Source organism: Petromyzon marinus, chromosome 57 (assembly GCF_048934315.1).
Source record: "Petromyzon marinus isolate PM22_M1 ecotype Great Lakes invasive population chromosome 57, UKy_Petmar_22M1.pri1.0, whole genome shotgun sequence".
NCBI classification, from domain to species: Eukaryota; Metazoa; Chordata; class Hyperoartia; order Petromyzontiformes; family Petromyzontidae; genus Petromyzon; species Petromyzon marinus.
Window position 1 is genome coordinate 802,953 of NC_133723.1, and position 24,498 is coordinate 827,450.

At 51.7% G+C, this 24,498-nt stretch overlaps 1 protein-coding gene across 1 annotated transcript in view; it reads left to right on the plus strand.

Moving 5' to 3' along the window:
- Positions 1 to 331: 331 nt before the first annotated feature.
- LOC116955035 (neurocan core protein-like) overlaps positions 332 to 24,498 on the plus strand; it is a 37,313-nt gene continuing 13,146 nt past the window's right edge. Inside the window, exons 1-7 of the mRNA XM_032975972.2 lie at positions 332 to 778; positions 13,056 to 13,155; positions 13,982 to 14,365; positions 17,107 to 17,281; positions 19,236 to 19,363; positions 20,554 to 20,850; positions 21,298 to 22,377. Coding sequence (XP_032831863.2) covers positions 13,068 to 13,155; positions 13,982 to 14,365; positions 17,107 to 17,281; positions 19,236 to 19,363; positions 20,554 to 20,850; positions 21,298 to 22,377 — 2,152 coding nt within the window. The 5' untranslated portion in view covers positions 332 to 778; positions 13,056 to 13,067. The remainder of the gene's footprint in view (positions 779 to 13,055; positions 13,156 to 13,981; positions 14,366 to 17,106; positions 17,282 to 19,235; positions 19,364 to 20,553; positions 20,851 to 21,297; positions 22,378 to 24,498) is intronic.

The following is a 24,498-nucleotide window of genomic DNA, read 5'->3' on the forward strand; positions in this document are numbered from 1 at the left end:
GGTAAATCATCGAAACAAAAAAATAAGCGCTGGCACGTCAGTAACAACGACGACTTTGTTTCATCAAACCCATTAACATTAGACATTGTTTACGATCGAGAATCAAAGGGTTGCAAGTAAAGGGTTGAGAATCGCTGCTCTAAACGACTGCCTGGTGCTGCTGTGTGTCCAGGCGTCGTTCGCAATGGGCAGGATCGCGGCCACCACCACCACCCCACGTCCTCACAGACCCCGCCCACTTGGCTCGCTAGCCCCGCCCACTTGACTCGTTGGCCCCGCCCCCCGCTCTCAGCCCTTCTCTTAAATAAGCCCCCCCCCCCCAGCTCCTCGCTCCTCCAGTCACTGAGGTGGCGTCTCTTCACCCTTCTTAATAGCAACGATAATTATTGTAACAACTATGATGATGATGATACAGTATCTCGATAAATAGCACAGAAAACAGGAGTCACGTGGCACCGTTCATTCCATCCAATTCATTCTCTGGTGGGGAGTGAGTGAGTGAGTGAAGGGGCATCAGTGGTGCCGGCGACGTCGACGATGCGGTGATGGTTGATGGAGGGAGCCGAACGATGGCACAGTTTGTTTAAGAGTGACGCTCTCTTCACAATCCTAACCCCGAGTCATCTCCCTCTCGAACGACACAAGACGACAACGGCACAGAGAGACACAACGGAGGTCTCTGTTGAGACTCTGAAGCGAGACGACATTTATATCAAGACACCTTAGAGTCTCCGGACCTGGGACCCACACACGGGACATCGTCGACCCAGCGACCCAGGTGAGAGGATGTCCTTGGCCGCGATGTGACGATATCACGTTTAGTCACACGATATAAGGTCCACGATATTACAGCGGGGGTGTTAGCTCATTAGAGACCAGGAGTAGACATTACAATTGTGTGTGTCCCACCTTTTTCAAAGTATACACGCGAGTGAGATGACGAGAGAGACAGACGATATTATATTTCGTGGGATTCGCACCCTGTACCCCATGTGCCATGAAAGAGCATTGCCCGAAACGTCTATTATACATTTAATTTTGAGGCGACACGAAGTGCTACTGACACGCAAAGGGCTGAATTGGTAGTCTGTGCACCGTCACTGCCAACGCAGCAGCAGCGTCACTAGATACTTTGTTTAATCGCGAGGTTCAAGAAATGTCACTAAATTGTCGATTAATGGGAGTCGAGAGATGCACAGCCGTATCGAGAGAGTCGTGGAGGTGAGAGATGGACCCCGATAAGAGCAGGGAGGGGATACCGTATGGAGCGTAAGGCAACGACAAAGATCCCCCGTATAGCCTGGAACAGTATGTTTGGGCAAGTGCTGTTAGCGAGTACCCATGAAGGCCGGCACGGCACACGAGGGGGTGGGTGGCCAGCACCACGCTGGGCCGCCTTTGTCTCCCGAGTGGCGATGTTTACACACCGCACCAGGTACTCATATGAGGCTGAGTCGACCTAGGGGAGATCCAGGACCGGTTTAGGTAATCGTCACTGGTATGTATGTTGAACTTCGTTCGCACCGTACGTAGCCAACCGTGGTAATCGGAGGTGCGGTGTTGGCCGTGAGCAGAAATCGAATTCGGATGGTCGGGTTCGGACCGTAACGCTACCGCTTCCCATATACACTCACCTACTCAATCACCCACGACCCCACTCATTCACCCGCCTACTGACCACACTGCAGGTAAACTCACCCCTCACACCGCTCCACCCGGGAATTCCCTCTCTCCATCATCGTCGTCACAACCATCGTCTCTTCTCCCCAGGTCGCTCTGCTCACCTTGCTCAAGGACCATGTTCACTCCTATTCTGTGAGCGCGTTTGTTCGGTCCCGACCCTGACGCCTGCTGCTGCTGCTGTATATTTGGAGTTTGCGCGTCTCTCTCCCTGCTGTCGCGTGGATTTTTCTCCGAGTCCTCTGGTTTTTTCCCCCCACGTTTAGAATCAACGTCACGCGTTTATGATATTCGGCTGCTATAAATGCCCGCACGATGACAAGCCACCTTTGTTGCGCTATCATTTGTGTGGCCTGATCGCTCCTGAAAAAGAGCTCCCTAGCCCAGTGGGCCTTAACTGGTAAAAAAATAGTTTAGTTAAAATTATACCGCGGCCCCCCCTCGGAAAGACGCAGCACCGCTTCCTCGGTCGGGCAGGCGAGATTCGTGGTTACATTTTCCAGCGGCCGCCCTGGTTAATACAGCCGTGTGGTTTTACAGTGATAAAACTACGTGCCGTCTGTATCACTCTAAACTGGACGTTTTATTTTATTTTACCAGTCAAGGGCCCACTGAGCTCAATAGCGACCTGGCTATCACAAATAATAGCTCGACGAAGTGGCTTATTATGACGTGGGCATTTATAGCAGGAGCGAAACACTCTAAACGCGTGATGTTGATTCTAAATGTGGAGTGAAAAAACCGGAAGACCCGGGGGAAAACCCTCGCGACCACGGGGAGAGACGGAGAGAGAGAGAGACGCAAACTCAAAATATACAGCAGCAGGCGTCAGGGTCGGGATCGAACCCACGACCTCCTGTACACCAGGCGAGGGAGTTAACATCTCCTGGCCACCGTGGCGCCCCAACTCACAGTGGACGTTACAGATCCCGTGAGAGTAGCTCACTGTGGGTCGGCGTCTAAAATTTGCCACCAAAATTTGCCAACACTCGAAAACGTGGCATCGCATTTGACTCGGGTGGAATCTACTACACAACAGCAGCAAGCAGCAGCAACAGTGGCAACAACAAGCAGCAACATCAGGGGCAAGCAGCTGCAACAGTAGTGAGCGTGTAAGCGAGTGAGTGTGTAAGTGAGCGAGTGTGTGTGTGTCAGTGTGCAAGTGAGCGTGTAAGCGAGTGAGTGTCAGTGTGCAAGTGAGCGTGTAAGTGAGTGTGTGTCAGTGTGTAAGTGAGCGTGTAAGCGAGTGTGTGAGTGTGTGTCAGTGTGCAAGTGAGCGTGAAGCGAGTGAGTGTGTGTCAGTGTGTAAGTGAGCGTGTAAGCGAGTGAGTGTGTGTCAGTGTGTAAGTGAGCGTGAAGCGAGTAAGTGTGTGTCAGTGTGTAAGTGAGCGTGAAGCGAGTAAGTGTGTGTCAGTGTGTAAGTGAGTGTGTGAGTGTGTGTGTCAGTGTGCAAGAAGAGCGTGAAGCGAGTGTGTAAGTGAGCGTGTAAGCGAGTGTGTGTCAGTGTGTAAGTGAGCGTGTAAGCGAGTGCGTGAGTATGTGTGTCAGTGTGCAAGAAGAGCGTGAAGCGAGTGTGTAAGTGAGCGTGTAAGCGAGTGTGTGTCAGTGTGTAAGTGAGCGTGTAAGCGAGTGAGTGTGTGTCAGTGTGTAAGTGAGCGTGTAAGCGAGTGAGTGTGTGTCAGTGTGTAAGTGAGCGTGTAAGCGAGTGTGTGTCAGTGTGTAAGTGAGCGTGTAAGCGAGTGTGTGTCAGTGTGTAAGTGAGCGTGTAAGCGAGTGTGTGAGTGTGTAAGTGAGCGTGTAAGCGAGTGCGTGAGTATGTGTGTCAATGTGCAAGTGAGCGTGTAAGCTAGTGTGTGTCAGTGTGTAAGTGAGCGTGTAAGCGAGTGTGTGAGTGTGTCAGTGTGTAAGTGAGCGTGTAAGCGAGTGAGTGTGTGTCAGTGTGTAAGTGAGCGTGTAAGCGAGTGAGTGTGTGTCAGTGTGTAAGTGAGCGTGTAAGCGAGTGAGTGTGTGTCAGTGTGCAAGTGAGCGTGAAGCGAGTGAGTGTGTGTCAGTGTGTAAGTGAGCGTGTAAGCGAGTGAGAGTGTGTCAGTGTGTAAGTGAGCGTGTAAGTGAGTGTGTGTCAGTGTGTAAGTGAGCGTGTAAGCGAGTGTGTGTCAGTGTGTAAGTGAGCGTGTAAGCGAGTGCGTTAGTGTTTGTCAGTGTGTAAGTGAGCGTGTAAGCGAGTGCGTGAGTATGTGTGTCAGTGTGTAAGTGAGCGTGTAAGCGAGTGAGTGTGTCAGTATGGAAGTGAGCGTGTAAGCGGGTGCGTGTGTACTCACTTAAGAGACTGTGTAAACATAGGCGAGATAAGGTGTGTGTGTGCGAGTGTGCGAGTGTGTGTGGGGAGCGGTGGCGCAGAGGTTAGCGCGCTGCGCTAGGAACCCAGGGACCCAATTCGATTCCCGCTCACGGCCACCAAACACCAGTGACGATTATTATCTGAACCGGTCCTGCGCCTCCCCTAGGTCGACTCAGCGTCAAATGATGCTGCCCCCCCCCCCTCGTGTACTCGCTATCAGCACTTGCCCCAAGAGTCTGCTAAGGCTATACGGGGGATCTTTGTCTTGTGGGGGGGGGGAGAGTGCTTTGCTTGGAACTTGGTTGCTTGCTCCAGACGAAACGTCAACAATTTGAGCCAAAAACAGCACGAGACAGGGAGGGGTGTAGCGGGGAGGGGTGTAGCGGGGAGGGGTGTAGCGGGGAGGGGTGTAGCGGGGAGGGGTGTAGCGGGGAGGGGTGTAGCGGGGAGGGGTGTAGCGGGGAGGGGTGTAGCGGGGAGGGGTGTAGCGGGGAGGGGTGTAGCGGGGAGGGGTGTAGCGGGGAGGGGTGTAGCGGGGAGGGGTGTAGCGGGCACCCGGAGACTAAGTTCGATTCCCGCACCTAGCTCGACTTATATCGCCACATGATGCGTCACAAAGACAATGGGGAGACAAAGGCGGATGGGCGTGGTGCCGTGCCGACCTCAATGCGGTGTTTGTGTGCTCGCTCCCAGCACTTGCCCCAACAATCTGGTGAGGCTATAACGGGGGAGCTTTGTATTTGTATTCATTTTTTTCTCTCTATATCAAATGAGTGAGCACTGGTGAGCGTACGTAACGGTGAGCGTGTGTCATGGTGAGTGTGAGTATATTGTATGTAATAGTATATAATACTGTACATATAAATTGTCAGTTTATTTAATAGTGAGTGTATTAATTATGAGTGTGAATGTATTTAGTTAATAAGTATGTCATGGTGAGTCTATATAATGATAAGTGTACGTATTAATCGTTTGTGCTATGGTGAGTGCATAGGGTGAGTGTGTATGATGGTGAAAGTGAATGGTGGTGGGGAGCGGTGGCGCAGTGGTTAGCGCACTGCGCTACGAACCCGGCTATCCGAGGTCGATTCCCGCTCACGGCCAACACCAGTGACCAGTATCTGAATCAGTTCTGGACCCTCACCAAGGTCGACTCAGCCTTAAATGAGTATTTGTTGTAAACATCGCCACGGGGAAATTAACAGAGGCGGTCGGGCGTAGTGCTGGCCACCCACACTCTCATATACTGTTAAGAGGCTATATGGGGGATCTTTTTCTTTGTATGCTGGTGAATGTGTATAATGGTATGGTGGAAAGTGCGTATGGTGAGTGTGATGGTGAGTGGGTGAGTGTGATGGTGAGTGGGTGAGTGTGATTGTGGGAGAGTGTGATGTGAGTGTGATAGTGAGTGGTTGAGTGTGATAGTGGTTGAGTGTGATTGTGGGAGAGTGTGGGTATGTGAGTGTCATTATGAGTGTGATGGTGAGTGGGTGCGTATGATGGTGAGTGGATAAGTGTGATGGTGAGTGTGATTGTGAGTGGGTTAGTGTAATGATGAGGCTGATGGTGAGTGGGTGAGTGTGATGGTGAGGTGAGTGGGTGAGTGTGATGAAGAGCGGATGAGTGTGATGGTGAGCGGGTGAGTGGGTGAGTGTGATGGTGAGGTGAGTGGGTGAGTGTGATGAAGAGCGTATGAGTGTGATGGTGAGCGGGTGAGCGTGATAGTGAGCAGGTGAGTGTGATGGTGAGCGGGTGAGTGTGAGCGGGTGTGAGCGGGTGAGTGTGATGGTGAGCGGCTGAGTGTGATGGTGAGCGGGTGAGTGTCATGGTGAGTGGGTGAGTGTGATGGTGAGTGGGTGAGTCCGCGAACGCGTTCCCTTGTCACGTCAGCATTGCCCGTGAGTACACGGAGTGTTCATCATCATTACAGTGTTCATCACTGTTCACGAGTCAGCAAGTTTACTCAGGAAAGTCTCGCCGAGCCCCAAGGTTATAATTCACGAGAGGGTCCTTCCAAATGATCGCGGGGCTGCCATCTAGATCCCAATTAAGTCATCACGGAACGCACCCACACCTACTGATGCCGGAACGGAGCACGGGGTGTGGATGGCTATCACGACACCCGGCCGCCTTTGTCTCCCCATGCCGATGTATACACACCGCACACACATTTAAGGCTGAGCAGACCTAGGGGCGGCATCGCTGTTGGCCGTGAGCAGGAATCGAACCCTGGTGGCTGGGTTCGTAGCGCAGTGCGGGCTAACCACGGTACCAGCAGTGGATCGACCCAATATTGATGATCGTGATGATGGTGTAATAATATCATGGTGATGATGATCGTGATGATGGTGTAATAATATCATGGTGATGATGATCGTGATGATGGTGTAATAATATCATGGTGATGATGGTCGTGATGATGGTGTAATAATATCATGGTGATGATGGTCGTGATGATGGTATATTAATATCATGGTGATGATGATCGTGATGATGGTGTAATAATATCATGGTGATGATGATCGTGATGATGGTGTAATAATATCATGGTGATGATGGTCGTGATGATGGTGTAATAATATCATGGTGATGATGATCGTGATGAATGTATATTAATATCATGGTGATGATGATCGTGATGATGGTGTAATAATATCATGGTGATGATGGTCGTGATGATGGTGTAATAATATCATGGTGATGATGGTCGTGATGATGGTGTAATAATATCATGGTGATGATGGTCGTGATGATGGTGCAATAATATCATGGTGATGATGATCGTGATGATGGTGTAATAATATCATGGTGATGATGATCGTGATGATGGTGTAATAATATCATGGTGATGATGGTCGTGATGACAATAAGATTGATAGCGATGATGGTGATGGTCATGATGACGATAAGATCGATAGCGATGGTGATGATGATGGTGGTGGTCATGATGATGATTAGATCGATAGCGATGATGGATGATGATGATGATGTTGTGCGCGTAGAGGTGTAATCACCGACGGTCTCGGTGGTGGAGGGCGTCACGGCGCTGGTAACACTTTGTAGTAAGTTTTGCATGACTTTAGTATAAATACATGTAAATTTTGAGTCATGTTTTTGTTTCTGACTTTATGTGAACGAAAATACACAAATCCGCCAGTTTTCTCATTGGAAATAGGTAAATTTCAAAATATCACTGTGCTGGTTACAAAAGCAAAGTTTGTGGGGAATAATAGCCATTTTCTGTACTTATGAGGCATAAGCAATTAGGAAAGAACACTACTCAGGAACAAAAAAAGAGTTGTTGCACAGTGCGATTTACCCACCCCGCGTGTCCCCAGCTTAACGGCGCGGCTCCTGGCAGAGAATGAAAGCGCGGAGAGACCCCCCCCCCCCCCCCGCAGGGAGGTCGAGGGGAAGTGAGGGGCAGGGAGTGTGGGGAGGGGGGCAGGGAGGGATAAGTGGGGGGCAGGGAGCGTGGGCAGAGAGCGTGGGGAAGTGGGGGCAGGGAGCGTGGAGAGGGGGGGCAGGGAGCGATAAGTGGGGGGCAGGGAGCGTGGGGAGGGGTGGGCAGGGAGCGAGGGGAAGAGGGGGGCAGGGAGCGTGGGGAGGGGGGGAGCAGGGAGCGAGGTTGGGGGCGGTCGGAGTAGCTCGATCCGACAGCAGCCAATTACCAATAACTCGCGCGCATCACGTGGTGTCTGTACCGTTGCTGTTACTGCTTCTGTAGCCCCCCGCCCCGCCCGCCGTGCTACAAGCGGGGACGTTAAAGACCCCGTGACGCCATTCGCCAAGAGCGAGGCCCCAAGTTGTGTGCCGCAGCAGGCGCCGTCAAGGTTCAACATTTTGCCAAATTTCAAACAAAAAATGTCACCGCTAATGAACGATCTCATCGGGCCTCACACGGATCAATACCCCCCTCCCACCCCCACGGGCCCTGTCTATGGATCGACGGCGCCAACTCCCACGTGGGAGTAAATCATCATCAGGAGTCGTGACTCGCGAACCGATTTGATCGGGATCACACGCAGCAGCAACAGGAGCAGCAGCGGCAACATCGCCCCCCCCCCCTCCTGGCAGCAGACTAATGCCCTGCTTGCAGGGCACGTGCCTGAAACGTCGCCTCCAATTTAGCACGGTTGGCTACGTACCGTGCGAAAGAAGTTCAACATACATACATACTGCCCATAAACTAACACTACCCGTAGATTAAACAATATAATGTGTAGGCTTTCGCGACCAATATCATCCATAATAGAGGGTTTTTTTGCGTTAGATCACATAAATATATAAATGTGTCGTAAAACCCGCCATCACCCGACTTAGCCAACTAGTCAGATTATAAATGTTGTGGCTTGGCTCTCCACCGTTGTGCTGTACCAGTGACGAATTGGCACGTGCTGTTTATGTGACAACCCTTATGAGTTGGCTGTGTCGGGTGGTGGCGGGTTTTAACTACACATTTATATTTTTACGCGATCTAACCCAAAAAAAACCTCTTATGGAGATTCAGCACTTCCCATAGATTCAACACTGCCCATAGATTCATGACTGCTCATAGATTCAACACTGCCCTTAGACTCAACACTGCCCTTAGACTCAACACTCCCCATAGACTCAACACGACCCATAAACTCAACACTGCCCATAATCTCAACACAAGAGAATTCTCACAAGATAATTTTATTGTTTTATATGTTTTTTTATTTTATTGTTTCCCTTCTACGTGACTTTACCGAAAGGACCAAGAAAATGAATCCCTGCAGTCATGAAAGCTTTAAATCAAAACTCAACACTGCCAATATACTAACACTGCCCATAGACTAACACTACCCATAGATGCAACACTGCCCATAAACTTCCATAAACTCAACACTGCACCTCCGATTAGCACGGTTGGCTACGTATGGTGCGAAATAAATCCAACATACACACAATACTCTTTGGGTTTTTTTGGTAAAGTCACGTAGATAAAACTAAATCCAAATAAAATGAAACTAAATCAAATCACGACGTTTCGGAGGCAACACAAACTTCCGTCTTCAGGTGGAACAGTCACAGCAAGATAGCTGCATCAAGTGGTGAGCTCCGAGACCCTCGAGCTTATATACAGGTTAAGGTGGGGTGGAGGAGCCAAGCAGGGAACGACGACGAGGCTAAGTTAATCCGTCTTTTGTTATGTTGAGGGTTCAGAGGAAGCGGTGGTTCACTGCAAGGGGGCAATGCAAAATGGTAAAAAAAGGCTGTGTGCTAATAAGGTAGCTGAAGTTTTGACTTGGTTTATGACATCTTTCCAGTGGTTGCTTAATTTAAAACCATCCTCTCGGTTGAAGTTGTGTCTATGTTTGTATATCTGGATGGCTTCATGGACAAATCTTTGGTAATAACCGGGAGGTTTGCATAGCACTTTGGTATCGGAGAAAACAATGTCATGAGAACCCGCTGTGTTGAGACAATGATCAGCTACGCCCGACGAATTCGTTCTGCCGTGTTTCAAATCTGATTTGTGCTCGCGAATTCGGTCAGAAATATGTCGTTTCGTCTCCCCGATATAGCAGTCACCGCAGATACAACTCAATTTGTAAACACTGGGGTACTGTAAGTCAGGAATGACATCCTTTATGGATGGGATCAGATCATGGATTTTGTGTACTGTATTGAATCGAACCTGGATCTTGTGTTTGTTTAGAATTTTGGAAATCCTTTTGATGACGCCTGCTATGTATGGCAGTGTGATGATTTTGATCGGAGTGTCAAGTGGTTGCTTCTGTATGGTAGGAGAAACAGCTTGGCGGATGATACGGTCAGAGTAACCGTTCTTTATGATGGCTAGATATACATGTTTCAATTCACTGGTCAGGTGGTGTTGCTCAGAAATGCAATGAGCTCTATGGTATAATGTTTTGATGAAATAATTCTTTTGAGCTGGGTGGTGGTGGGAATCAGGCTTCAAGTAGGAATCTGTGTGGGTGGACTTCCTGTAAACAGAATGACCCAAAGAGCCATCAGTTCTCTCAAACAGAACATCCAAGAATGGCAGCTTGCCATCTTTCTCCACTTCCATGGTGAATTTGATGGATGGGTGTCTGGAATTGATGTGGTCTAGGAAATGGTTCAAAGCTGGGACGCCATGTGGCCAAATAACGAAAGTGTCATCCACATATCTCTTCCACAGGGAAGGACGAAGGGTGGATGTCTGGATGGCGTCTGATTCAAATTTCTCCATGAAAACATTAGCTATCACTGGTGACAAGGGGGGACCCATAGGAGTACCCTCATTTTGTTTGTAGAAGGTGCCATTCCAGGTAAAGTAAGTGTTGGTGAGGCAGTGCCTAACCAGCGCAGGTACATCAGGGTTCAATCCATGTTGGACCAAATCCTCAATGATTGTTATGGTATCAGGTACTGGGACCTTGGTGAACAGAGAAACAACATCAAAGCTGACGAGGATATCGTCAGGAGATAGTACAATGTCTTTGACCATAGAAACCAATTGGGTTGAGTTAAGTACTGCTGAGGTGGTCTTGCCAGTGAAGGGGAGCAGAGTGTCCGACAGAAAACGGGCTAGCTTGTAGGTAGGGGAGTTGATCATGGACACGATGGGTCGTAGTGGGGTACCTTCTTTTTGAATCTTTGGAAGACCATATAATCTGGGAGGTCTTGCAGCGGAGGGTTTTAGGGAGGGACGTTTGGTTGGTTAGATTAGGAAAGTCGAACTAGTGATGATCTTGTTGGTTTTTATCGTTAGGCTGTTAGTAGGATCACTTTTAATTTTTGAGTAACTCCCATCATTGAGTAGGTCCTGGATGTTGTTGTTGTACGAGTTTTTATCCATAATGACAGTGGCATTGCCCTTGTCGGCCGAGAGGATGACTATATCATCCCTCTTTTTTAAATTCGCGAGTTCAGAGCATTCGTTTGTGCTAATATTGCTGATGGGTTTCTTAGAATTCTTGAGAATAGTGGCTATTTCAGCTATTGTAACGTCAGCTTGGATGTGTCCTATGCCTTTGAGGGCTACATCGACCTGAGAGATGATATCCTCTACTGGGATATGTTTAGGGGTGACAGCGAAATTTAGCCCTTTAGCCAGTACCGTTTTCAGATTGTCCGAAATCGGGATAATACTCTGATTAATAACAATTTTGTTAACATCCAGTTTTGTGATGTGTGGTTCTGACCTCTTCTTTGATAGGAGGTTGAATTTAGCGATCAGGTTAGCTTTGCATTTGACTGACAGTGAATCAGCAGAGGCAGCAGTCATGTTGTCAACGTGGTTCCAATCAGAAGCGGACATTTTTTGTGTTAACATTAAATGTGAAAGCCTACGTGTTAAACATTAAATGTGATTGTAGGAAAGTCATGTCTAAACTATCGAGTTCAAATCGGAGTACTCTTATTCTCTCTGAGATTTGTGATAAGCTAGCATTAAACATAATCCGTTTAGAGTTCGGTGAAGATACAGCAGCAGATGTGAGTGTGAAAGCGATGCGTATTACCTTGTTATCGCGGCATCTTTTGAGGAAGGTTAGCATCTCGATGAGTTGTGACTTCTTATCTCGTTGTCTGTTAAAAGCTCTAACAGATAGGTGAAAACCCTCCTTGTAGAGGTCATTAATTATAGATTTGAAGCTTTCGTGACTGCAAGGATTCATACTCTTTGTTTTTTTCGGTAAAGTCACGTAGATAAAACAAAATCAAAACAAAAGAAAACAACTAAATCAAATCACAGCCACATGGCCTCCCAGCTTTGAACCATTTCCTAGACCACATCAATTCCAGACACCCATTCATCAAATTCACCATGGAAGTGGAGAAGATGGCAAGCTGACATTCTTGGATGTTCTGTTTGAGAGGAGGACTGATGGCTCTTTCGGACATTCTGTTTACAGGAAGTCCACCCACACAGATTCCTACTTGAAGCCTGATTCCTACCACCACCCGGCTCAAAATAATTCTCTCATCAAACATTATACCATAGAGCTCATTGCATTTCTGACCAACACCACCTAACCAGTGAATTGAAACATGTACAACTAGCCCTCAAGATGAATGGTTACTCTGACCGTATCATTCGCCAAGCTGTTTCTCCTACCATACAGAAGCAACCACTTGACACTCCGATCAAAATCACCACACTGCCATACATAGCAGGTGTCATCAAAAGGATTTCCAAAATTCTAAACAAACACAAGATCCAGGTTCGATTCAATACAGTACACAAAATCCATGATCTGATCCCATCCGTAAAGGATGTAATTCCTGACTTACAGTACCCCGGTGTTTACAAATTGAGTTGTATCTGTGGTGACTGCTATATCGGGGAGACGAAACGACATATTTCTGACCGAATTCGCGAGCACAAATCAGATTTGAAACACGGCAGAACGAATTCGTCGGGCGTAGCTGATCATTGTCTCAACACAGCGGGTTCTCATGACATTGTTTTCTCCGATACCAAAGTGCTATGCAAACCTCCCGGTTATTACCAAAGATTTGTCCATGAAGCCATCCAGATATACAAACATAGACACAACTTCAACCGAGAGGATGGTTTTAAATTAAGCAACCACTGGAAAGATGTCATAAACCAAGTCAAAACTTCAGCTACCTTATAAGCGCACAGCCTTTTTTACCATTTTTCATTGCCCGCTTGCAGCGAACCACCGCTTCCCCCGGACCCTCAACATAACAAAAGACGGATTAACTTGGCCTCGTCGTCGTTCCCTGCTTGGCTCCTCCCCCCCACCTTAACCTGTATATAAGCTCGAGGGTCTTGGAGCTCACCACTTGATGCAGCTATCTTGCTGAGACTGTTCCACCTGAAGACGGAAGCTTGTGTTGCCTCCGAAACGTCGTAATTTGATTTAGTTGTTTTCTTTCATTTTGATTTTGTTTTGTCTACGTGACTTTACCGAAAAAACCAAAGAGTATGAATCCTTGCAGTCACGAAAGCTTAAAATCTAGAATACACACAATACATTCTCATTTTAAAGCTCACAGCGTCTTCTGCCCGCCGCCCCTCCCGACTCTTTCCCAGACTCAGCGAGACATGGGGGGGCCTCGCAGAGCTGAGGCAGCACCGGCGATCTGGGCCAACATCTTCATCGTTGTCGTCGTCACCGCTTCTCTCACACAGCGTGGGTGCCACTCAGCGTGTGTCCGTGCGTGTCCTGGGGTGCAGTGTCGCGCATCCACAGGCTGGGGGGGAGGGGTGGGGACTACCCCCCCCCCTCCAAGACAAAGATTCCCCGTGTAGCCTTATCAGATTTGGGGCAAGTGCCGTTCGCATGCACCTATCAAGGCCGACACTGTGGCACACGACGTGGTGGGTGGCGAACACCTCGCCTCTGTCCTCCGAGTCGGGATGTTTACTACACACCGCAGCAGGTACTCAATATGGAGGCGGAGTCGACCTAGGGGAAACCCAGGACCAGTTTCAAATAATCATCACCGGTGTTGGCCGTGAGCAGGAATCCAACTTGGGTCGCGGGGTTCGTAGCGCAGCGCGCTAACCGCTGCGACAACGCTCCCCAACATCCACCCTCGTTACCGGAGATAACGCATTGCACTAGTGTTGTGTTGTCATTGATGCCGGGCCCCATTTGAAATCGATGGACACGTTGGGTGTGGGCACTGCTACTGGTGTGACTGGCGTGGACGGGGAGACCACACGGACCCACAGCTCCCTTCAGTGGAGACGCTTCTGCCAGCCGCGGTGGCACCTTCACAGTGGCAATTCATTGCTGTGAAGAAGAGCTTCATAGCTCACCGGATTCCTACAATTTCAATACAGATTCTGATTAATTAGTCAGGTAGTAGATTCCTGCGACCCCCCCATGCCCCTCCGACCCCCATCTCCCCCGACCCCCATCCCCCCATACCCCTCCCATCCCCCCCGACCCCCAAACCCCGTCTGACCCCCCCATCCCCCCCTGTCTCCCATCCCCAACGCGGCTCTCCCAGGCTCCATCTCAGCGGCGCGGCTGCCCATGGTGGAGGTGCGAGCGCCCCTCTCGGGCTCCGCGCTGCTGCCCTGCCCTGTGCCCCCGCTGCCGCTGCCCTCCGCGGAGAAGAGGCTGCCCCCGCTGCCCCGCGTTAAGTGGACCCTGTTGAGCCGCGAGCGTGGTGGGGGGCCGCTGCCCGCGGCTGTGGCGGCGGCGGCGGGGAGTCGCGAGGCGGTGGCCCCCGGCTACGAGGGGCGCGCCTCCCTCCCCGCGTTCGCCACGGACCCCCGGAATGGGTCCCTGGCTCTGGGGGACCTCCGGGACGGGGACCGAGGACTCTACCTCTGCGAGGTCATGATGGGCCTGGAGGACCTGAAGAGGGCCGTGAGGCTATACGTGGAAGGTGGGGGAGGGGGATGTGGGGGAGGGGGGAAGGGGCGGGGGGGGGGCAGCGTCATCGTTTGTAGATTCATCATCGGCAGCAGCATCGTCAGTAGCAGTAGCAGCAGCATCATCATCAGCGGCAGCATCATCAGCAGCAGTAGCAGCAGCATCAGTAGTAGCATCATCATCAGTAACAGCAGCATCCGTAGCAGCAGCATCATCAGCAGCAGTAACATCATCATCAGCAGCAGCATCATCAATAGTAGTAGCAACAGCATCATCAGCAGAAGTCTCATCAGCATCAGATGTGTCAGTAGAAGCATCATTGATGGCAACATTGGTTGCATCACCAATATCGGTAGCATCGTCACTAGCAACAGTAGTAACAGCATCAACATTAGCATCAGTTACAGCAGCTTCAATTGCGTGATCAGCACTGTATTAGTAGCAGCAACATCATGAGGATCACAAGTTGCATCATCATCAATCCAGCACAACAACCATCATCACCTGTAGCAGCGTCATCATCAGCACAAGCCACATGATCGTGATCATGACCACTTGCATCAAACGCAGCAGTAGCGTCATCACTATTATTAACGTCAGCACCACAACCATCATCAATAACACGGCCAAATTACCACCACCACCTCCATTATCATCACCAACGCCACCACTACCTCCACTATTAGCATCACCAAGTACAAAGATCCCCCATATAGCCTGTGACAGACTGTTGGGGCAAGTGCTGTTAGCCATGTAGCAGCTATGAAAACCAGCTCAGTACCACGCCCGACATCTCCCCCATCATCAACACCACCACGACCACCATCACCTCCACCATCAACACCACCACGACCACCATCAACACCACCATCAAAACCACCACTACCACCACCATCTCCACCATCAACATCACCACTGCCACCATCCACACCACCGTCAACACCACTACTACCATCATCACCTCCACCATCAACACCACCATCACCTCCACCATCACCTCCACCATCAACACCACCACTACCACCATCAAAACCACCATCAACACCACCACTACCACCATCAACACCACCATCAACACCAACAACAACCGCCATTCGCCACTAAGTGGCGATGACGTCACCACGGCGCTTGTGCCAGGCTAAGTGCACTTTAACGCGACATGAAGTGTTGAACACCCGCTGGCAGGAGGTTACGGGACAGACCCAGGTGCCATGAGTTGACTGAGATGAATGGCTGATGCACCACCTGTGGACCCTACTGTGACAACTTGTGTTTTAGCTGCCCGACGCTCCGCTCATTGGTGTGAGCGTCGCTCCTCTGCCTTCCATTATTGCTGGAGAACGACTGCCACCAACTTCCCAGTAGCGTCCTTCACGAGCCTCCTCCTTGGAGGCCGATCTTGACACCGCTGTTGCCAGTCATCGGAAAGTCTACTCAGCCCCACATCCTCTCTTCTCTAGCTGGTACCGCACCTGTTTAGCCCCCTCTATTCGGCTGAACACAAGCTGATTAGGCATGCGGTGGCTGGGCATGCGGGCTACATGACCCAGCCAACGCAGCTGTGCTTGCCTTAGGAGCTCACCAATGGGACTTTATCCAGATCTTTCAAGGATTTGTGAGCTCCTCACACAATCCAGCCTGGTTAAACCTAGGATGGATCGTAGGCAGGCCAGCCTAAATGTTTCTAACTGGCGAAGATGTTCCATTAAGGGGGTCCACGTTTCGCAAGCAAAGAGAAGGGAGCGCATGACCATGGCCGAAAAGACCCAAAGGTTCGTGTGGAGTGACAGATCGGGTTGCTTCCGCACAGTGTTAAGCATCCGATGAAAAGATAATGCCGCTCGAGTAATTCAGAGTAAGACCTCTGCTGTCAAACCGGAGCTGGTTTGATGGCACAAAATACTGAGGCAGGTGCTTATTTTTGGTGGGGCTCTTAGTGGCATGCTCCAGGTTCAGCAGCAGTGCCTCCAACTCCTCCTCTGAGTGAGCAGCAATCACCAGATCATCGGAATACATAACATGGTTGACCGATAGGGAGCTATCCCTTGACTGCACCTGGGCATCGATCAACCTCCCATTGTATCTGTATCAGATGGAGATTCCTCCGGTACAGCCATAAAAGGCTTCACAAACCACGTGGTCAAAAAATATGTAAAATTATGTGGGAGCCAGAGGACATCCCTGTCACACCCCAAGGTGAACAGGGAATGTCTCTGACTCCCAGCCATGTAGTTTTACCCGGGCTTGCCCACCATCATGAAGGTCCTTAAGAATTGTGAACAGTGAGTCAGGGACTCCGAATGCATAAATAACAACCCAGAGCCCAGGCCTATTGATGGTATTATAGGCCTTGACAAGGTAAATAAAGCAGAGATATAGGGCTTGTTGGAATTCCCTACACCTCCACTGTCGCAGAAGGACAGAAAATATGGCATTTGTGCAGGACTGTCCTGGCCTGAAACCGCATTTGGACTCCGCAAGCTTCTCCTCAGCGTGCCTGGCAAGGCGGATGTTGAAAAATCCTTGCCAGGACCTTACCCAGCACACTGAGGAGGGAGATGCCCCTGTAGTTGTTATACCATCACTACCACCATCACGTTCACCATCAACATCACCACCACTACCACCACCACCACTACTACCATCACGAGTACTACCACTATCATTGCCACCACCATCAACACCACCACTACCTACATCACCATCACTGTGCGATAACACAATTTTCCCTCTTCCCCCCCCCCCCCGCATCAGGCGTGGTGTTCCATTACCGGGCCCCCCAGGGTCGCTACGCGCTCAACTTGCGGGGGGCTCGGGAGGCATGTGAGCGAGCCGGTGGGGTTTTGGCGAGCCCCCTGCAGCTGTCAGCCGCCCTGCATGACGGCCTCCACCAGTGCGACGCCGGGTGGCTCAACGATGGCAGCGTTCGGTCAGTAACCCCCCCATCAACAATGGCAGCGTCCAGTCAGTAGCCCCCCATCAACGATGGTAGCGTCCGGTCAGTAGCTCCCCATCAACGATGGTAGCATCCGGTCAGTAGCTCCCCATCAACGATGGTAGCGTCCGGTCAGTAGCTCCCCATCAACGATGGTAGCATCAGGTCAGTAGCCCCCTACAACGATGGTAGCGTCCGGTCAGTAGCCCCCCTTCAACGATGGTAGTGTCCGGTCAGTAGCCCCCCTTCAATGATGGCAGCGTCCGGTCAGTAGACCCCCATCAATGATGGCAGCGTCCGGTCAGTAGACCCCCATCAACGATAGTAGCATCCGGTCAGTAGCCCCCCATCAACGATGGTAGGATCCGGTCAGTAGACCCCCATCAACGATGGTAGCGTCTGGTCAGTAGCCCCCCATCAACGATGGTAGCGTCCGGTCAGTAGACCCCATCAACGATGGTAGCGTCCGGCCAGTAACCCCCATCGATAATGGTAGCGTCCGGTCAGTAGACCCCCATCAACGATGGTAGCGTCCGGTCAGTAGACCCCCATCAACGATGGTAGTGTCCGGTCAGTAGACCCCCATCAACGATGGTAGTGTCCGGTCAGTAGCTCCCCATCAACGATGGTAGTGTCTGGTCAGTAGCCCCCCATCAACGATGGTAGCGTCCGGTCCGTAGCTCCCCATCAACGATGGTAGCGTCTGGTCAGTAGTCCCCCATCAACGATGGTAGCGTCCGGCCAGTAACCCCCATCGATAATGGTGGCGTCCAGTCAGTAGACCCCCATCAACGATGGTAGCATCCGGTCAGTAGACCCCCATCAACGATGGTAGTGTCCGGTCAGTAGACCCCCATCAACGATGGTAGTGTCCGGTCAGTAGACCCCCATCAACGTTGGTAGCGTCCGGTCAGTAGACCCCCATCAACGATGGTAGTGTCCGGTCAGTAGACCCCCATCAACGATGGTAGTGTCCGGTCAGTAGACCCCCATCAACGATGGTAGCGTTCGGTCAGTAGCTCCCCATCAACGATGGTAGCGTCTGGTCAGTAGCCCCCCATCAACGATGGTAGCGTCCGGTCAGTAGCCCCCCATCAACGATGGTAGCATCCGGCCAGTAACCCCCATCGATAATGGTAGCGTCCGGTCAGTAGACCCCCATCAATGATGACAGCGTCCGGTCAGTTGCCCCCAATCAACGATGGTAGTGTCCGGTCAGTAAACCCCCATCAACGATGGTAGTGTCCGGTTAGTAGACCCCATCAACGATGGTAGCGTCCGGTCAGTAGCCCCCCATCAACGATGGTAGCATCCGATCAGTAGCCCCCCATCAACGATGGTAGCATCCGGTCAGTAGCCCCCCATCAACGATGGTAGCATCCGGTCAGTAAACCCCCATCAACTATGGCAGCATCCGGTCAGTAGACCCTCATCAACGATGGTAGTGTCCGGTCAGTAGACCCCCATCAATGATGGTAGCGTCCGGTCAGTAGCCCCCCATCAACGATGGTAGTGCCCTGTCAGTAAACCCCCATTAATGATGGCAGCGTCCGATCAGTAGCCCCCCATAAACGATGGCAGCGTCCGGTCAGTGGCCACTGGTTGGGGGGGGGGGGGGGTGGTGACGGGGGAAGGGAAGTGTAACCAACCTAACGAACACGAGGGTATCAGAGAGGGGAAATGGAAGGGCAGAGTTCGGGAGTTTTGGCAAGAAGAGGAAAACGGGGGGACGTCACACGGGGGGTTGTTAACGTCCACTGCAAGGCAGACGGCACGTGCTGCGTTAACAAGGGTGGCCGTTGTGTTAGATCCGTGGAACCTTTGCAAACAAACTGGGTGAACGCGCTGGGTCACCACCACCATCACCACCACTCGTGTCCAGACCTGGGCTGGGCCTCCACTAGGTTGACTCAGGCTGAACAGGTTTCGATGTGCGTGCATGTCCCAGGTACCCGGTGTTGGTGCCGAGGCCTGGCTGCTACGGGGACCTGCGCGGGGGTCCCGGGGTGCGGTCCTACGGAGTGCGCAGCCCCTCGGAGACGTACGACGCCTACTGCTACACGGGGGACGACCAGGGTACGATCCTGGGGCCTGGGCCCTCTGCGACCTCTCGGACGGACTGTCTCTTGATCCCCCAATCCCTCATAACCCCCAATTCTTCAATCCCTCGATACCGTGATCCCTCAACAATCTCTCGACCCTGCCTTTGAATCCTCGATCTCCCTAAGCCTTGACCTTCTGTTCCCTCAATTGGACAGATTCTCAATTCCTTGAGCCCTTGATCCTCTTGATTCCTGCATTCACAATCCTTCCATCTCCAGCTCATCATATCTTGCCCCTCTTGGATCTTTCTAGGTCGTCTTCTCAGTCTTCACTGTCTCTCTCTCTGTTCCTCCTCATCCTGGCGCTCAATCCACGCTGTATCTTTCTCTCTTTTCGCCCTCCCCCTTCACTGGAACAAACTTCCTGCTCCACATGAAGCAGTCACCTTCGCTCACTACGTTTCCACTCCTCACTCAAAACTCACACGAATTGTTCCCTAGCTCACCCCACGACCCCCCTTAGTCTCCCCCTCATAACCACCACCGTTCCTGTTCCCTCTTCATATTCTCATGGCTATCACTCATTAACTCAATTAATGCATTCAATCCATTCATCATCATTTACTATCATCTATTTGGCTTTCACTGAATTCACGCATCACAAATTCACCTGCATTGCTTCCTCTCATCTATTTAATTCACCTCATCTCCACCATTACATTTACACGATGTTCCATTGATACTTTTGTGTAAAGTGCCTTGATTAAGGGCTATATAAATTACGTTAAGATATCCCAATTCCACTATTTATGAATCCCTCCGTCACCTGATCCATTTGTCCTCTGATTCCTAGATCCTCTTATCCTCCAATCCCTCAATCTCTTGATCCCAGTCCCGAACTCCATCATCACCTCCCTCCCCCACACGGGTGAGGTCCCCTACCTGGGGCTCGCAGTTGTACACTCCAAATCCCTCAATCCCTGAATCCTTCAATTCCAATATTCCTCCATCATCTGATTTCTCAATCCTTCAATTATAATAGATCCACCTTTCCCTTCATCCCCAATCTAAAAAAAATCCTTTGATCCACTCGATCCACTGACCACTCCATCCATTGACAAATTGACCTCCAGTGTTGCGGTTCCCGGGAGCCACCGATTCCTCCGATCCCCCATCACTGACACTGTCACCACCTCCCTCCCCCTGTCCCTCTCCCCCCTTCAGGCGAGGTCTACTACCTAGAGCGGGCCGGCACGCTTCCGTTCCCTGCGGCGGTGCTCGCCTGCGCCGCCGCCGGCGCTTCCCTGGCCACGGTGGGGCAGCTCTACTCGGCGTGGCACCACCACGACCTGGACCGCTGCGACGCCGGCTGGCTCGCTGACGGCAGCGTACGCTACCCCATCACACGCCCACGTGACAACTGCGGTGGCGGGGAGCCCGGCATTCGCACCCTGCACCGGCGCCCCGACCAGAGCGGCTTCCCCGAGCCGGAGACCCCCTACGGGGTCTACTGCTACCGGGGTATGAGACAGTAGAGTAAGGGGGGCATGGGGGGGGGGGGGTGCAGGGGGGGGGGGTTGCGCAGTAGAGGGATCGAGGTTCCAGCAGGCTTGTGTTGCGTAACTGTGTTGGAACTCACAAAGGGCCAGGAGAGGGACTCATTCACAAGGATGACGCCTGGGCTTGAAGAATATTCGTAGAGCTTGCACGTGGAACTTATTTCGTGCCGTATGTAGCCAACCGTGCTAATTGGAGGTGCAAGCGTCTTCTATAGGTCGGGGTAGAGGGAGTAAGGGGCAGGGGGATCGGTAGTGGAGAAAGTGGGATGCTTGGCTAAAGGTGGCCCTTGAGGTGTGGCTGTGGAGGTGCAGGGGTTAAGATGTAAGATGCTGCCGCTGATGATGTAATGATGATGATGGTAAAGATGATCGCAATAATGACAGTGATGATGACGATGTCTCCGCTCAGAAAACAAGACCTCCACCTCGTCGCCACCCATTCACTCGAACTTAGACCCCAGCTCCACTCATGGCACCCAGGACCCGGTCTCCGTGACCTCCCTGGGAACCAGGGACTCACGGGGATTCCAAAGACCCCTTGAGAGGTCAGGTCCTCGCACGGGAGTCCCGGCCACAACACTGGGGCCCGGAGGACGAGGAGGGGACTTCAAGGAAGCGATATTAGAGGTCAGCGAACCCGAGGACTCGGGACCAGTGGCTTCCGAGAGCCTGGTAGCTGAGCCAGAGAAGAAGTGGCACGTTACTATGGAGGACCACGGTTTGCTCCAATTTTCTCCCATGGGAGGCTGGGACAGGCCCCATGCAGATGACGACCATCTCGAAATGGCAGTCACCACCACCACCACCACCACAACAACAACATTGAGGCAGCTGCGCCATCATCATCAGGAGCAGGTGGCCCGACCACCGGTGGAATCGGATCAAGCCAACCGAAGGATAGCAGAGACGGCGCTGGGGGGGGATGTGGGGTCGGACGGCACCAGTGGAGACGGCTCCCCCGAGGGGTCGGCGACCGGAGCCATCGTGTCAGAGACCCCCATCCCTGCCGTCCCCATGCGCCTGACGCCATCTCCACCGTCCGACCCTATCGGTCGCCCCCAGGCCCAAGAAGACCGAGAGGAGACGACGGCGATGACCGCAACGACGACATGGAATGTGGCCCGAGTGGCTGCTGACGAGGCCGGCCCCGATAGTCCAGCCATGGCAACGCTGAGCCCGGCTCCACGGGAGATCACAGAGGGCCCCATGCTGATCCTGCCGGAGTCATCGTGGGTGAACCGGGTGACGGGGAGAGAGGGGGTCATGGCGGGTGAGAGGGGGTCACCGTTGAGAGAGGGGGTCATGGCGGGAGAGCCCGTGGTGGAAGGTGGGTTTATCCTCACCGTGATCAGTCCCCATCTCTCTGTGACGGCCGGAACCACGGAGGCCGTCCAGACCCGGATGGAGCCACCGGGGACCCAATGGAGGCAGCCGACTGGGACCCGGCCTGCCCAGCTTGAGAAGGGGAGCTTAGCCCGGCCATCGCAAAGTGAGTGGGGACCCTTGGAACCGCGGTATAGTGTGGTGCTCTGGAACTCATTTATACTGATGTGGTGCACTGTCAAGTAACAGATGATGATAATGTTGTTGATAAGGGTATGGTTGATGTTCATGATGGTGTGGTTGACGTTGATGTAGGTGTGGTTGGTGTTGATGGAGAGTGGTAGTGTAGCGGTTAGCGCACTGCGCTACGGACCCAGCGACCCGAATTCGATTCCCACTCACAGCCACCAGCAGTGACGAATATCTGAATCGATCGTGGGCCTCCCCTAGGTCGCCTCAGCCTCAAATGAGTACCTCGTAAGGTTTTTAAACATCGCTACTAGGGAAACAAAGGTGTCCGGGCGTGGTGCTGACCACGCACCCCCTAGTGTGCCATGCCGGCCTTCATAGGTGCTGCTTGCTAACAGCACTTGCTCCCAACAGTCTGTTGTAGAGGGTGCCAGTTTCCCCATCCGCCCTCCATTATGGGAGCAATGTTCATTGCATAGCAGTGCTTTATGTGTGTACCTTAAGTGCGTAACCAAATTTAATTTGAGGAAAGCAGTTATTGGTGACCGGGCTGAGACCAGCAACTCGCTCCACTTGAGAGCCCAGTTTAATCACAGGCAGTGGCTGAAACCCAGATTCGAACCAGGCTCTCAGTCCTGCCGGCTCAGCACTCTGGCCTCGATGCCACCCGGGGCCTCCTCCATTATGGGCTACAGAGTTGTGGAGCAGGGCGCAGTGAAGCCTGGGACCTCACGGAGGGAAATTACAACTGTGCCATGCGGAAGTGATTTGTGGGGATTTGAATACTTTGTCTTTTTTTGACAATATCACGTTGGAGTGGGGGGGGCAACTCCCGAGTTGGCCATGGAGTGAGGAAGAGAAGAAGAGACCCTGGCAATTACCACCACCCCTCCACCTGCACCCAGGCGCACAGCGACCTATTTCAACGGTGGGGTGAGTGGGGGCTGTGGAAGCTCCGACTGTAGGCCGCTCCCTCATTTCTCCCGACTCACTTTTGACTGAAATAGCTACGAATGTTTTTAACCCCACGTACAATAATACGTAGGTTATAACTTTATATAGATGATTCAAGTTGCATCGTGTGTTCGGGTTGAGAGGGATACGGTCTAACGGTGACAGTCGTAATACAAATTATTAAAATTGTGACAATACTCACAATTAAGTTATCCTGCGTCTTGCTTTCATGTCGTCCCCATCGGACTAGGATATCCTCAAAGGGGGTGGATCACGCAACTTTACGCTGCTCTATTGATACAAAAACCAGATGCATTAACCGGGCTTGGTCCATGGTAGACCGCAGGTAATTCTTAGAGAATGAAATTAGTTTTAAATAAATTATCTTAACATTTTGTTTACTTTATCTTGTTGATTCGGGGCCTCCCTGTGGCCGCCTGGGCCTCCTATGCATCGCACAACGGTGCCACGTGCCTCCCCACTCCCCCCAGGATAGTTGCGCGGCTGCCCCCACCCCCGTGACGTCACCAGCCTGTGTTCAGTTCCCAGCCGTGGGTTGCCCATTGCGTTGGCTCGGCCAATGGCAGGCAGCGTGAGATGCCAGAAGATGCCAGGAGACACGGGGAGATGTGGGGAGATGCGGAGAGATGCCAGGAGACGCGGAGAGACTCGGGGAGATGTGGGGAGATGCAGAGAGATGCCAGGAGATGCTAGAAGATGCCAGGAGACGCAAGGAGACACGGGGAGATGTGGGGAGACGCGGAGATATGACAGGAGATGCCAGGAGACACGGGGAGATGGAGAGAGATGCTAGGAGACGCGGGGAGATGGAGATGAAACGCAATGTTTTGAGTGTGGGGGGCAGGGAGTGCAAGGGACGGGGGGAGTCAGTGTTGTCTGGACTCTGGTAAACATCACTCGTATGAAATCCATTACTGAGTCCCATTGCACTATGGGGTGAGTATTTAGTTTGTAATCACGGGCTTCTGAGCACGACATGTAAGTTTGCTGTCATCTGCAGAGCAGTGGATCATATTGTGAGTGTAAGATATTTTTTATCAATATGTATGTACAGTATGTATATTCATAATAATAATCTTCCTTAAAAAAGTGTTAACTCTAATCTACCGCAACATTAACAGTG